Genomic DNA, 16,307 nt, shown 5'->3' on the forward strand with positions numbered 1-16,307 from the left:
CAGGGAGCCTGACACGGGGACTCAATCCCCAGGACCCTGGGATCATCACTTGAGCTGAAGGCATATGTTTAACTTAACTGAGCAACCCAGGTGCTCCAAACTCCTAAAATTTTTAATATGCCTCAGTTATCTTTTAAAAGTAGCAAAAGAAAAACAATGTGTCACTTACAAAAACAAAAAAAATCCTCCAATAAGATTAATAGTTGACTTTGCAGAAACAATGAAGGACAGAGGCAGTGGGATAACACAATCAAAATCCTCAAAGAAAAACAGTAGACCAAAAATCTTAATTTCAGCAAAGCCTTCCTTCAGAAATGAGGGTAATACAAACAAAACTGAAAGAATATGTTGTTAGTGGACCCACTTTAGAAGAAATACTAAAGGGTGTTCTTTAGGCTGAAAGTAAATGACCATAGATGGTAATCTGGATTCATACATACAAAGACCACTGGTAAAGATAAATATAATTATAAAAGACAATATAAACACATATTTTTCTTTCTTCTCTTAATTGATTAGAAAGACAACTGTATAAAATAATACATATACATAATGTATTGTTGGACCTATAACATTTAGAAATATATGCATAATATATTTGCTAGTAATAATACAAAGGGAGTGTATGAGAATAAAGCTGTAATGGACTAAGGAAATAACAGCAGATGGTAAAATAATAATTCTAACAATGTACTGTTGGGTTTGTAACATTAGTAGATGTAATATATTTAGCAATACCACAGAAAGGGTGAGATGGGAATAGAGCTACATGAGACTATTGTTTCTATGTATTACTGGAATCTAGTATAAATATAAAGCTGGGTCTGATAAACTAAGATACATATGATAGATAAACACTAAAGCAATCACTTTTTAAAAAAGGATTTTTATTTATTTGAGAGAGAGAGAATGTGTGTGTGAGAGAGCACAAGTGGGGAGCAGGGAGGGGAAGGGTAGAGGAAGAAGGAGAAGCAGACTCCCTACCATGCAAGGAGCCCAATGCAGAGCTCAACCCCAGGACTCTGGGATCATGACCTGAGCCAAAGGCAGACACTTAACCTACTAAGTCATCCAGGCTTCCCAATCACTTTTAAAAAAACTCAAAAACTGTGAAAAACTTATTAATGAAATTAAAATGCTACATTAGAAAATATTCATTCAACATAAAATAAAGTAGTAAAGGAGGATTCATAAAGGAGTAAAAAAGACATAAGACATAGAAAACAAAAAAGTAAATCAGACACAAATATAACTATGTTAATAACAATATATATGAATGGATTAAATAATCCAATCAATCAAAAAGTTATTAGATTGGATTTAAAAAACATGACCCAACTACATGTTGTCTGCCAGAGACACATTTAGATTCAAAGACATAGAGACTGAAAATAAAATTATGCAAAAAGATGTATGATGAAAAAAACAACCGTAGAAACCCTAGAGTGCATATACTCAATAGGCTTTAAAACAAAATGTAAATGAGAATTTAAAAAGGGACATATAATAATGATCAAAGGATCAATTCATTAAGAAGATGTAACAATTATAAACATTTTTGCATTTAACAACAGAACACCAAAATATATGAAACAGAAACTAACAGACATAAAGAGAGAAACGGACAATTCAACAACAAAAATTAATGCCCCACTTTCAATAATGGATAAAGCAACTAAACAGAAAATCAACAAGAAAAAAGAACTGCGCAGCACTTAAACCAACTAGATCTAAGAGACACCTACAGAACATTCTACCAAACAAAAAACAGGATAAACATTCTTCTCAAGTGCACATGGAACATTCTCCAGGAAAGACCATATGCTAGGCCATTAAACAAACCTAAAAAGATAGAATACGTTATGTTTTTCAAACACAGTGGTATAAAATTAGCAATAAAAATAAGGACAAATTTAAGAAATAAATATGTGGGAATTAAACAACATACTCTTGAACAATCGAGTCAAAAGGGAAACCCAAAGGATAATTAGAAAGTACTTTAAGATAAATGAAAATGAAGACACAACATATTAAAATTTATGGAGTACAACTAAACTAGTGCTTGTAAGGCAATTATAGCTATAAATGCCTATGTTAAGAAAGATCTTAAATCAATGACCTAACCTTCAACCTTAAGACACTAAAAAGAACAAACCTAAAGCAAGTAAAAGGAAGGAAACAGGAAAAATTAAAACAAATTAATGAAAGAATAGAAAAAATATAGAGAAATCAATGAACCCAAAAGCTGGTTCTTTGAAAAGAATCCTTTAACTTGTTGATCAGCAATATAAACCTTCAGCTTGAAAACTAAGAAATGCTGAGAGGTAAATTTATAGCATTCTATGCATATATTAGAAAATAGGGAAAGTCTCAAACCAATAATTTAAGTTCCCACCTTAACCTAAGAAATGAAGGAACACATTTGAATTACTACAATTAGAAACCAATGTTACTATCAACCTTAGAGAAGTAATAACGATTACGAAAGAATACTATGAACAATTGCATTTCAACAAATTAGATAATTTAGATAAAATGGACAAACTCCTTGGAAAAACAAATTCTGAAACTTGACTCAAGAAGGCATAGACAGGGGCAGCCCGTGTGGCTCAGTGGTTTAACGCCGCCTTCAGCCCAGGGCGTGATCCTGGAGACGATGGATTGAGTCCCACGTCGGGCTCCCTGCATGGAGCCTGCTTCTCCCTCTGCTTCCTCTGCCCGTGTCTCTGTCTCTCTCTCTCTCTCTCTCTCTTTCTCTCTGACTCTCATGAATGAATGAATGAATGAATGAATAAATATTTTTTTTAAAAAGGCATAGACAATCAAAGAGACTTATCACAACTTAAGAGACTGAATCAGTAATCAAAAAACTATGCACAAAGAAAAGGCCAGGCCTAGCTGGTTTACAGAAGAGAAGGAAACACTTCCTAACTCATTTTAAAAGGCCCACATTATCTTGACACTAAAACCAAAGACATCACAACAAAACTACAGACTAATACTTCCTAAGAATATGGATTTTTAAAACTCAACAAAATACAAGCAAACTGAATATAGCAACATATTAAAGAATTATACAGCAGACCAAGTGAAATTTATCTCAGAGATGTGTGGTTGATCTAACAACTGAAAATCAATTAATATAATCCATCACATCTACAGAGTAAAAAAATAAAAGTAGAAGGGAATTTCCTAATCTGACAAAGGGCGTCTCTGAAAAACCCACAGTTAATTATACTAATGGGGTAAAGATCAGATGTTTTTCCCTAATCATCAGAAATAAGGATGTCTGTTCTCAAAACTTTTCAATATTATACTGGAGACTTTACTCAGGGCAATTAGGTAAGAAAAAGAAATAAAGGTATCCAGACGGGAGAGGAAGAAGTAACACTACCTCTATTCACAGATGACATGACCTTATCCTGAACCCACTAAAAAAAACCACAGGAAATAATAAATAAGTTCAGCAAGATTGCTAATTACTGTAAATCAAGTAATATCGTTCCCATCACACTTAAAAATAAAAGCCAAAATTCTTAGTATAGCTTTCAAGGTACTCCAACATTTGGCCTTGGGTGTTCTATCCAATCATATTTCCTACCATTCTTCCTTTTGCTCATTATACTCTGGCCAATCTCTTCATAATTCCATAAACATATAATATGCTTTCTTTTCAAGACCTTTGTACTTGATGATCTTTCTGCCTGAAATACTCTTTCTTCAGATTTTTGTATGACTTTCTCACCCAGGTGTTTGCCCAAATGTTACCTCCTTAAAAAAATTTCTAGGATGCTATAATACTGCAATTGCAGAAGGCAGTTACCTCTCTCCAGCTGCCAATCTCTATTCCCCCTACTTGTTTTTCTTAAAAGCACTTATCACGGGACATTTTCTACATTAGCCTTTTCTGTATAACAAACTACCCCAAAATTCAGTGGCTAAAACAAACGGTTTTTGGTTTTTTAAGATTTTACTTATTTATTCATGAGAGACACAGGCAGAGGGAGAAGCAGGCTCCATGCAGGGAGCCTTATGTGGGACTCGATCCTGGTCTCCAGGATCACACCCTGAGCTGAAGGCAGTGCTAAACCGCTGAGCCACCTGGGCTGCCCAACAAATGGTTTTTAATTCTTGCTATTCTATGGATTAAGCTGGGTGGTTCTTCTGAGTTGGGTCAGGTCTGCTGGGGCTGGATGGTCCACAATGGCCCCACTGGGACCGTTGCTGGGACAACGAAGTCTCTCTCTCTCTTAGTCTTTCATCCTTCAGGAGGTGAGCCTGGTTTTCTTCACACATGGTGGTCTCCAGGTTCTAAGAAGTTAATAGCTGACGCTGCAATACTTTTTGAGCTCAGAATTTATACAACTGCACTTCTACTATGTCCTATTGGTCAAATCAAGTCACAAGGCTAGCCTGAATATAAAGGGTAAGGAAATAGACCATCTCTTGATGTGAGATGTTAAAAAGAATTTGTGGACAATTTTATTTTTTATTTAATTTTTTTTTTGTGGACAATTTTAACCTACCAAGTTACCTATCCACTGTCTTTCTCAGTAGAATCTAAGATGTGTGAAGACAAGATTGGTTCTCTTGTTCAGTGTCTGGTATACTGTCTGGCTTGGATTAGATACTCAATAAATGTGTGTTGAATGAATGACCACTCATATGACACTGCTTCCAGCTCTTCAACATCCTGTTTCCTTTCCTCTGAATACTACTTAATTTGTCAGTATCCTTCAAAATTTGGAATCTAAAAAAGATAACAAAATTTTACAAAGGGTGCCTAGTGCCTAAGTGCCTAGGCTCAGATAGGTAAGTATTAGGTGAATGAATGAATGACAAGTACAGAAGACTGTAGTAACATTCAGTCTTACAATACTGATACTGTGTCCTTCAAGGCAGCTTAAGAACTCAGTGACATATTTTTAGTGCCTTTTACACTATTGAATCTTGTGGGCTTTGAGATCAAATATACCCCCATGGCTCCTTTACAACTGAAACATTGCCAAATCTCTGCCCTCTATTTACACAATTGATTTAGAGAACCTAAAAGAACATTATATTTATCCCTGTCGAATTTAAATTTAATCTCTTCTAAATCATTGATCTCTCTCTAGTTGATCATTTCCACTGACACAAAAACCTGCTCAAAATTGTTTAATAAGGTTCCAAAAAGTGTATTTAAAAAGTTAAAAACAAAGAAATCGAACAAAAAAAAATTCTTTCCCTTAATGCCACATCCCTGTCTTCCAGCTACTAATCCATTTCTCTCCTTTACTTCCTCACAAAACTTCTTAAGAAAGTTGTTTATATAAACTAACTCAACTTCCAGCTACTAATCCATTTCTCTCCTTTTCTTCCTCACAAAACTTCTAAAGAAAGTTATTTATATAAACTAACTCAACTTTTTCATCCTCCTTTCACTCTTCAACTTACCACCAATTAAACTGTTTTTTAAGGTCATCAAAGTCTTGCAAAGTTGCAAAAATACTATGGACCCTCTTCTCTAACCTCATCTTAATGGTTCTCACAGCAATACTTGGCACAGCTGATCACTGGTTTCCTGAAATATATTCCTCTCTTACCTTCTATGGCACCATTCTCTCCACTCTACTCATTTTTTAAAAAATGTTTTGGCAAATGCAAATTTTTATAAAGATTATGCTATTTATATTAACATGTAACAAGTTTAATATTTTTTTTAAAGATTATTTACTTATTCATGAGAGACACTAAGAGAGAGGCAGAGAGAGAAGCAGGCTCCATGCAGGGAGCCTGATGTGGGACTCGATCCCGGGACTCCAGGGTCACGCCCTGGGCCAAAGGCAGGCTCTAAACCACTGAGCCACCCAGGAATCCCAACAAGTTTAATATTTTTAAATGAATTAATACATAAATATCTTTAAAACTTTCTCAGTTTTACTTTCTAGTATTACAAATATTGATAGATAGAATCCATACAAAAGCTTTTTGGATCTGAGACTAAAAAGCTTGAAAATTTTGCTTTCATACAAAACATAGGGCATTCAAGAAAAAAATTACTTTGTATCCCAAAGAAGACCTGAAAACCAAAAGGAGGAAATACACAGAAAGAGAAACAGAGGTGAGCTAGATTCCTGAAGTATTAGCCAAGAATCTTAAAATAAATAAGTCATATATTTAAGAAAATTAATATGGAGAAGATAAATAAAAACAGAATTTCAAAGTAACTGGGATTCCATAACAAAGATTTGGAAATTTTAAAAGATCAAACTAAGAAAAGGCTTAAGAGCAGATTAGACAGTGGAGGGTAACAATAAATTAGAAGAAATTAATAACAAATATCTACAAAAAGGATAGAAATATAGAAGAGAGTATAAAAGACATGAAACACGGTGAAAAAAAAAAGGAACACAGTGGAAAAAAAAGTGGGAACCAAATGTGCACATAATTGAAATTTCAGAAGAAAAGGAGAGAATATAGAGAGGAGGCAATATTTAAACAGATTGCAAGTAACAGAATAGAATTCTCTAAAATTTTTTAAAACTTTTTTTAATTTTTTTTTTTTTAGATTTTATTCATTCATTTATTTATTTATTTGTTTATTGAGAGAGAGAGAGAGAGAGAGAGAGAGAATGGCTGGGACACAGGCAGAGGGAGAAGCAGGCTCCATGCAGGGAACCTGACATGGGACTCGATCCTGGATCTCCAGGATCACACCCCAGGCTGCAGGCGGCACTAAACTGTTGCGCTGCCCCTAATTTTCTAAAATTTTTTTTTTTTTCGAATTTTCTAAAATTAATGAAAGACTTTACCCCACAAATTCAAGAATCTCTACAAACCACAAGCAGGATATATGCACAAAAACCTATACCAATTCACAGCATAGTAGGATTGCTGAAAATCAAAGACCAAAAAATCTTAAAAGCATTCTAAGCTCCCAGTATTCTCTAAGGAGTGACTGCTGCAACATTTTACTTTACACTTTATTAAGTCAAGGAGGTATGCTGTCTTCTTTGGGTAATTACTAGAGAAATAGGTTTTTATTTTTAAGTAGATCTATGAAGTCCAAGTCACTAAAGAAAAAGACACACAAATCTTTTAAAATTTTGGATAAGCCAAAAGAAGTAAAGAAGAAGGAACATAAAATAGATGAGTCAAATAGAAAACAAACAGTAACATGGTATAAATACACTCAAATATCAATAAGTACATTAAATGTAAAAGAACTAAACACTTAAAATAAAACCCAGGGGCACCTGGATGAATAGAATAGAATAGATTCTGTTCTATTATTTGTAATCTGTTTAAATATTGCCTCCTCTCTTTATTCTCTCCTCCACTCAGACAGTTGAGTGACCGACCGACTCTTGGTTTTGGCTCAGGTCATGATCTCATGGGTCATGGGATTGAGCCCTGTGCTGGGCTCCAAGATCAAACAGAGTCTGTTTGGGGATTCTCTCCCTCTGCCCTTCCCCTGACTCATACATGTGTGTGGGCACGTGTGAGCTCTCTCTCCCTAATAAATAACTACATCTTAAAAAATAAAAATAAAAAATAAAACCCAACTGCACACTGCTTAGAAAAGACAAGCTTCAAACTTCAAACATTAAGATATAGAAAATCTGAAGAAATTGATGGGAAAAGATATACCATATGAACACTAACCAAAAGAAAGCTGGTGAAGCTATAGTTTCAAATAAAGCAGACTTTATGGCAAGAAGCACTACTAGATATAAAGGAGGATATTTCAAAATGAAGAAGGGTCAATCCACAAGGAAAAGAAAACAATTCTAAATTATCTGTACCCAAATCATATAATCATACTATCACAATAAGTAAAGCAAAACAAACACACAAAACCTAAATGGAGAAATAAACACACAACCATAGCAGGTAAATAAGAAGTCAGCAAGGATATAGAAGATCTAATCCAGCAAACAAAATCTACCTTACTCATATATCTTAAATACTATAGAATATACACTGTGTTCACAGGGTATTTGCCAAAATTAATCATAAAGTATGATTCAACTACTTCCAAAGAACCAAAACCAGAGTATGTCCTCTTCCCAAGTGGAATGAAGATAGATATCAATAATATAGATAACCAAAAATAATAATAATAAAATAAATATAGCCAGAAAATATCCAGTCACCAGAAAATTAGGCAACATATGCTAAATAACATTAGTGAAAAAAATGTTTTGAAGTAATGATAGCTAAAACTAATGAGCTGAATATCCAGTTTAAAAAATTAGAAAAAGAAGGATGTCTGGGTGGCTCAGTGGTTAAGCATCTGCCTTCGGCTCAGGGCATGATCCTGGAGTACCGGGATCGAGTCCCACGTTAGGCTCCCTGCATGCAGCCTGCTTCTCCCTCTGCCTGTGTCTCTGCCTTTCTCTGTGTCTCTCATGAATAAATTAAAAAAAAAAAAGAGAGAAAGAAAGAAAGGAAGAAAGAAAGAAAGAAAGAAAGAAAGAAAGAAAGAAAGAAAGAAAACAACAAATTAAACCCAAAGTTAGCAGAAGAAATGAAAATAAAAATTAATGATACAGAAAATTGATTTACAAATGGAGAATAACATGGGATGTCTGGGTGGCTCAGCAGTTGAGCGTCTGCCTTCGGCCCAGGGCGTGATCCCAGGAGTCCAGGGATAGAGTCCTACATCAGGCTCCCTGCACAGAGCCTGCTTCTCCCTCTGCCTGTGTCTCTGCAGACTTTCTCTGTGTCTTTCATAAATAAATAAATAAAACCTTTAAAAAAATTTACTTAGGTATATATTTATGATTTGTCCTCTTTTCTGCCTGTATACTTCAATATGAAGATTCAAAAATAAAAAGTGGTAAGGAGAGACTGAGGAGAAAAGTGATTTCTTAAAAAGTAAATTAAATTATATCACTCTAGTGTTTAAAAGCCGACAGAAACTTCCCATTGTCTTTAGACTCAAGTTCATGTATTATATATATATAGCACATACAGCATTTCATTATTACAAAGCATATCTGCTGTTTTCACAATGTGGACACCATCTCATTTCTGGCTACCTCTCCCCTTACACATTACACCCCTACCATGCTAGTTTTCTTACAAGTCCTTAATAAGCACACTATATTCTTTCCTCCCTTAGAGCCTTTGCAACCTTCCAACCACTCTTTACACAGCTAGCTTCTTTCCATCCTTTAGGTCCCTCTTCACAGAGGTCTTCCCCATCACCATGTAAAGCTGCCTCTTTCTCCTATTCTACATCTTTACCCCTTGTACCCTTTGTGATACTTACTACAACATTAAAAAGTTTACTTATTTTTTGTCTGTCTTTCCATCAGAATACATGCTCCATGAAGAATCTAGTTGTCCTGTTTTATAGTTAAAGCCCTAAGATTCACCACAACATCTGGTACATTATAGAAGTTGAATATTTTCTGAGTGAATGAAAGAATAGTTGTAGTTTCATATCAACATAATAAATCTTTAGAATTTTTATATGACCATTATGTATTATCAAACCCAATTCTATTTTATCTGTAAATTTTATTTGCATGCCTCCCTTTTGTCCATTTGCTTATTCATTCACTCATGAAAAAAAATTAAAGAGTTTAAGTGTCAGCCTTGGAGATTATGAAGATGAATAAGCCATGTTCTTTACCTTTTAAAGACTGCACCATTTATCAAGGAAAATCAATGTGGATAAATAAAATTATATTTTTATCAAAAAAAGTTATTAACTCAAGTACAAAACCTTAAATCTAATTAAAATGTTGTAATAAGGGGGAAAAAAAGATGAAACCTTTGAAACAATAGTCTAGTACATCTATCAAAAAAGGAAATCAAGCTAATTAGGCATCACTTTTTTTAGTGAATCCATTTTGACTCTTGGTGATCATGTCTTTCTTCTTGTAAATGTTTATATCTTTTAAGTATAATATATCATAATTAATTGTAATATACTATTACCAGGACTTTTTGTCAAATTTAGGTTCTTCTACAATGAGAATAATTAGGGAAAAATCCACTCAATGGCATGATTTGTTTTTAGTCCCAATATTTAATTTAAATTTTATTTATATATTATTAAAGAAAAGTGAGAGTACTGTACACTATTGAAAGGGGGCATAAATGAAAAAACAATGAGAATCTCTACTGCAGGCAGGCTGATTTCAGTTAAATATAAAGAAGAACCCTCTAGTAATTAGAGCTGCCTACCATTGGGCTTCTTGTAAAAGCAGGAAGCTATCCATCACTAAAAATCTTCCAAGGACAGTGAACAGGATATTTTCCCCAGGATAGAGTAGGAACAGTCTTGATTTAGCAGGCAGCATTGATCAGATCAGTGTCCCTCACACTATGGTGAAGAAGCACTTTTTAAAAAAATGTCAAATTTGTGGTGATATATTTACAAATTACAAAAGTATCACACATTTGGATGTTGTTGCATGCAATGTGCAACAGTGTGCAACTGCTATAAAGGTTTCTAAATACTTCCTTTTGATTTCTGTCTTTAACTTGTTGCATACAGGTAACAAATTAGCTCACATGAATAAGCAAACTACACTTTTGAGTATCACCAGATTAGAGAGTTTATAAGAGATGACTGAAGTTCTACAGCTTTTCAAATTTACCTTTTCTGTCTTCCTATTTACATTAATAACAAACTACTTATTTGCTAACAACCCACCTTTCTTTTTTTTTTTACCCACCTCTCTCTCTTTTTTTTTTAATTTTTATTTATTTATGATAGTCACAGAGAGAGAGAGAGAGAGAGAGGCAGAGACATAGGCAGAGGGAGAAGCAGGCTCCATGCACCGGGAGCCCGACATGGGACTCAATCCCGGGTCTCCAGGATTGCGCCCTGGGCCAAAGGCAGGCGCCAAACCGCTGCGCCACCCAGGGATCCCAACCCACCTCTCTCTTCAGCAATTTAAAAAAGCATCATCTAAAAGATATTTAAAAGACATTGATCTGAAAGCATTAGATCAACTGAGATTTTATCTCACGAAATTGAATAGCGAAATTTACTTTGTACCAAAACACATTTGAATGTTCATTTAAAACTGGTTACAAAAAATTTATTTTCAAAATTAATTTCCCCACACCTAATTTTCTCATGTCACTTTCTTTCCATAAGCTGATAATGAAATGTGTGACAAATTATTGTTGATCACACATTTGAAGTTCTAACTTTGTCTTACTATACTAGCTGGCAGCAAAACCAGCAGAAAAGTGACTTGGGGATGAAGTGGGGGTACATTTATGAATTTCAGGAGCATGGAATACAAGATTTAAATTTTTGCAAGTACCTATATAATAGTCAGTACTGACCTTGCCAAATCAAATATAGTAGTCAGGAAAAGAGGAGACAAAATTAAGAGCTGCCCGTTCTCATATTTCCCCCACTTTCTTCTGCCTTTCTCTCTCAGAGGACAATGAGACATTTTTGTTTAAAATCTATTATCTTCTTCTCATTAAAAACAAAACAAAACCACTTTCCTTCTCAAGAGACCATTTCAGGATTTATGAGTTATCTCCCAACTCCATCATGCGTAAATACTTTCCCTCCAGCAATGCCAATATTCCTTTATTCATCCTACTTTTACAAGAGCAGGAGTTCTTAACTGTGAACATATGCATGGGTATTGGGAAATCTATGAACTCTCTGAAACACCAAATGTTTTTAAAACTGGGGGTGAATGAACAATTATATGAACAAAATGTCCACAGTTGTCAATACATTCTTAGAGGGTACAATAATCCAAAATAATTAAAAGCATCTTTTTTTAAAGATTTTATTTATTTATTCATGACAGAGAGAGAGAGAGAGAGAGGCAAAGACACAGGCAGAGGGAGAAGCAGGCTCCATGCAGGGAGCCCAATGTGGGACTCGATCCCGGATCCCGGATCCTTCGGCCCTGAGCCGAAAGCAGACGCTCAACCGCTGAGCCACTCAGGCATCCCAAAAGCATCTTTCTTAATTTCTTAAGTAAAAAAATGTGATCTTAATAGAAATAGAGGGTACAGGTACCTCATTAATTGAATAGGCAAATAAAGATATTATATTACTTAACAAAAAGGACTTTAGAAATAAATCCGGGGGATCCCTAGGTGGCTCAGCGGCTGAGCGCCTGCCTTCAGCCCAGGGCGTGGTCCTGGAGTCCTGGGATCGAGTCTCACATCAGGCTACCTGCATGGAGCCTGCTTCTCCCTCTGCCTGTGTCTCTGCCTCTCTCTCTCTCTCTCTCTCTCTTTCTGTCTCTCATGAATAAATAAATAAAATATTAGAAAGAAAGAAAGAAAGAAACAAACAAACAAACAAACCCGTTCATTTTGTAGAAGATAAAATTGATACTTGGAGAGGTTAAGGGAATGTTCAAGATCATATTGCTAGCAAGAAAACAGAAGCCAGAGAAAAACACTAGGTTCCTGCTTCCAGATCTATTCCTTCACCTCCTGCTACTACACAAGGCCAGAGAGGATATCAGTAAGCATCCTAAAGGCAATCAACAATCCCACCTCTGATAAATACATGACCTCAGAATAAATCAAATAATTCCGTAAACACTACTGGCTCAGAAAACACACATTTCCTTTTCTTACTAAAGATATCTAAAAATACATTTTCTCTTAGACACATTCTAGAACTTGATTCCTTGCCAGTAGGCACAATCAACAACTTGTCAATCATCTGAAAGACATGAGCGCCTGATCCTACTGCAATCAATCAGAGAAGGGCATACACTTGACCTGGAAGGGACAAAGGATGTTTAGTAGGAGGCAGAGGGCTTCAAGGAGGCACTTTAAACACATTTCTTTCTGAGTCAATTACTCTGAAAGCCCACAATGCAAAGTAAATTAGTTGAGTGGATCTCTTAGTAACTGTTGAAGCTATTTAGAAATTTTAAGCAAAACCTCTTTTCAAAGTTTATTCTCTTGTTTATTCACACTAAAGAACAACAAATAAAAAAAAACCCAAAGATGATGTTTAGTGAAAAGAATTTTTATAGTACATAATTAAATGAAAAAACTGAAAAAGAATGCCCTACTTTGGTGTCACTTAGGATGTGTACAAATCCAAAATTTGTTTTTAATTTTTTTCAAAATAACAAGAAAACTGAAAGTCTGTAAATAAGAATCCAAAAAAACCTTCACTCTCCTCCCCCACTCCACCCTTGACTTCTGAAATACAGTGCAACTTTCTACCATCTGTTATTTTAGAAAAGAAACAGTAATGAACATATGGGCTTTCTCTCTCAAGCAGCTGTAGTGTAGTTAAAGTTATAATAATTGTCTTTCTGTAAGATAAATTTACATTAAAAACCTGGCCAGTTAAAAACAAATGGCTCAGCCTCAGAGCCTTCCAGAATAAAATTAAGAAATTCAGAATTATCTATGACATATTACAGAGATTTAGAAGATATCCTCTAAATCTTATGCTTTTATGTTTAAGGTTAAACAAACATAATTCATGATGCCCGTATCAGTTTACAGAGTCCACAACTCATTTCTTCTCTTTCCCAATCAAAATGCTAAGAGCTTCAAACAGAGGCTAGGTACTCATATATAAAAATCAGTAACTAAGTTCTTAAAAGCTGATAATATAAATCTACCACTTCTGTGGGTTACTGAACTCTAATCCAAAAGCTTATTTATTTATAAGAAAAATCACAATACGCATGGCACATAAACTTCCATTTCAACTATATACGTATCACTTATATATACCACTTATAATGAGTTTAAGTAACTGAAAGGAATTCAGAGCCGACACAGATCCACATATTATGAAAAATAGGAATTTTACCTACCTTTATCTGGATGATTCAAAATCATAATTCTCCTATGAGCTGTTCTAATCTTGGCCTTGCCAGCAGATGGGCTGTAAAAAGAAAATTAAAGTGCTTATAATAAATAGTGTCGAATGCAGATTATAAATTAAAAGTTTATATGGGTTTCAAGGAATTAAAAACTAATGAGAATTTCACCATCTTGTGGATAAATATGAAATTACAGCTTGTCAGTTAATTTTACTAACCATCAAAATAAACTGTTGATTCAGTGTTGCATGTATTTTTCTTCCTTTGTAACGCCAGTCTCTATTTTCAATCAATTTAAAAAATAAAACACAATAGGGGCACCTGAGTGGCACAGTCAGCAACTCACTCCTGGTTTCAGATCAGGTCGTGATCTCAGGGTCACAAGATAGAGCTCCAAGTTGGTCTCTACGCTCAGCCTGGAATCTGCTTGAGTTTCTCTCTCCCTCTGCCCCTCCCATTCATACTCTCTCTCTCTTTCAAATAAATAAATCTTTAAAAATAAATAAATAAAACCACAATGAGATACCACCTCACACCAGTGAGAATGGGGAAAATTAACAAGGCAGGAAACCACAAATGTTGGAGAGGATGCGGAGAAAAGGGAACCCTCTTACACTGTTGGTGGGAATGTGACCTGGTGCAGCCACTCTGGAAAACAGTGTGGAGGTTCCTCAAAGAGTTAAAAATAGATCTGCCCTACGACCCAGCAATTGCACTGTTGGGGATTTACCCCAAAGATTCAGATGCAATGAAACGCAGGGACACCTGCACCCCGATGTTTCTATCAGCAATGTCCACAATAGCCAAACTATGGAAGGAGCCTCGGTGTCCATCGAAAGATGAATGGATAAAGAAGATGTGGTTTATGTATACAATGGAATATTACTCAGCCATTAGAAACGACAAATGCCCACCATTTGCTTCAACGTGGATGGAACTGGAGGGTATGATGCTGAGTGAAGTAAGTCAATCGGAGAAGGACAAACATTGTATGTTCTCATTCATTTGGGGAATATAAATAATAGTGAAAGGGAATATAAGGGAAGGGAGAAGAAATGTGTGGGAAATATCAGAAAGGGAGACAGAACATGAGAGACTCCTAACTCTGGGAAACGAACTGGGGGTGGTGGAAAAGGGAGGAGGGCAGGGGGTGGGGGTGAATGGGTGACGGGCACTGAGGGGGGCACTTGACGGGATGAGCACTGGGTGTTATTCTGTATGTTGGTAAATTGAACACCAATAAAAAATAAATCCATTAAATAAATAAATAAATAAATAAATAAATAAATAAATAAATAAATAAATAAAAAAAACACAATATATAGGGTAGGAGAGTCATAGTCTATAGACTATACTGAGTTTGAAAACCTATGCTTCAAGTTATTTGGGGGGAAGGTAGTTTATGTAGTATAACAGACAAGCATCTAGACTTCAGAGCCAGATTTCATTCCCATTGCTATTTAGGATGAAGTAAATTTGGCCAAATTATTTAACCTCTCTACACTTCAGTTTCCTCATTGTAAAAACAGGGCTGGAACAACAAATTCCTCATAGAGTGACTATAAGGGTGAAAGTATTAGAATAGTGTCTGACATGTAGCAAGTACTCCAAAATAGTTAGCTTTTACTACTATTATGTTTCAACAGAGCATCTCAAAACTCTTCATAGCTCATAACTTATTTAGCTTGTGAGAAACCTATGGGAAAAGCCTCGCTGTTAGAACCTTTGCAATAAACAAAAAATGAGAAAGTTAAATAAACCTAAAATTATTTCAGTAAAACTAGTTTATCCAGTATTGAAAATGTTTCTCACTAGTACATTTTCCAAGCAAGGAAACAAAATTGACACTTAACAACAACAAAATTCTGATATTGCTAATTAATAGCTATACTATCTTACCTAAGTACTTAACTTTTCTGGGTCTCAAATAGGGATAATAGCATCTGACTTAAAGTAGAGTCGTCACTGTAAAGCTCAAAGTAATTTAATTTGTATGAATGAATCACACTGTATTGGCTAAAAGCAGATACTTTTAGAGATATTCAGACATAGGTTCAACATCCTGATTCCACCATTCATTAGCTACAAAACTGTCTTGCTCACTTAAACTCTCTGACTAAAAATTTTCTCATAAGTAAAATAGACATACTAAACTATCTCCTAGGATCATTATTAGCATAACCTAGCATAGAGTCAGTGTTCAAGTGTTCAAAAATAACTAATCCTTAATTATTATTATGAAGATAAAGGATGCTTATGAAAATATATTACATATTTCCTACTTTTAAAAATGAAGTATAATTAACCTAATTTAATGTTTCCTGAGTAACTCAAAAGCATTAACCTGAGTATAAATTAAGTGCAAAGAAATTCTTAAGGTCTGCAGAGATTTGCTCTCCCTTGTCTTAAGGAGTCCGAGAATACTTTCCATTTAAGTTCCTCTGTTTTTAGCACTGCCTCCCTTGCTATTAGCTGTCAACCCTTGATTCTGCCATTGTTCCAGTCTAACTATTCCTTGAC

General features: G+C 35.0%; 1 protein-coding gene across 1 annotated transcript in view; it reads right to left on the bottom strand.

Moving 5' to 3' along the window:
* The window catches only part of DNAJC15 (DnaJ heat shock protein family (Hsp40) member C15), an 81,887-nt gene that overhangs the window by 16,542 nt on the left and 49,038 nt on the right, over positions 1 to 16,307 (bottom strand). The window contains exon 5 of the mRNA XM_026009604.2: positions 13,779 to 13,849. Within this exon, the coding sequence (XP_025865389.2) occupies positions 13,779 to 13,849 (71 nt within the window). The remainder of the gene's footprint in view (positions 1 to 13,778; positions 13,850 to 16,307) is intronic.

The sequence above is a fragment of the Vulpes vulpes genome, chromosome 6, assembly GCF_048418805.1.
Source record: "Vulpes vulpes isolate BD-2025 chromosome 6, VulVul3, whole genome shotgun sequence".
NCBI classification, from domain to species: Eukaryota; Metazoa; Chordata; class Mammalia; order Carnivora; family Canidae; genus Vulpes; species Vulpes vulpes.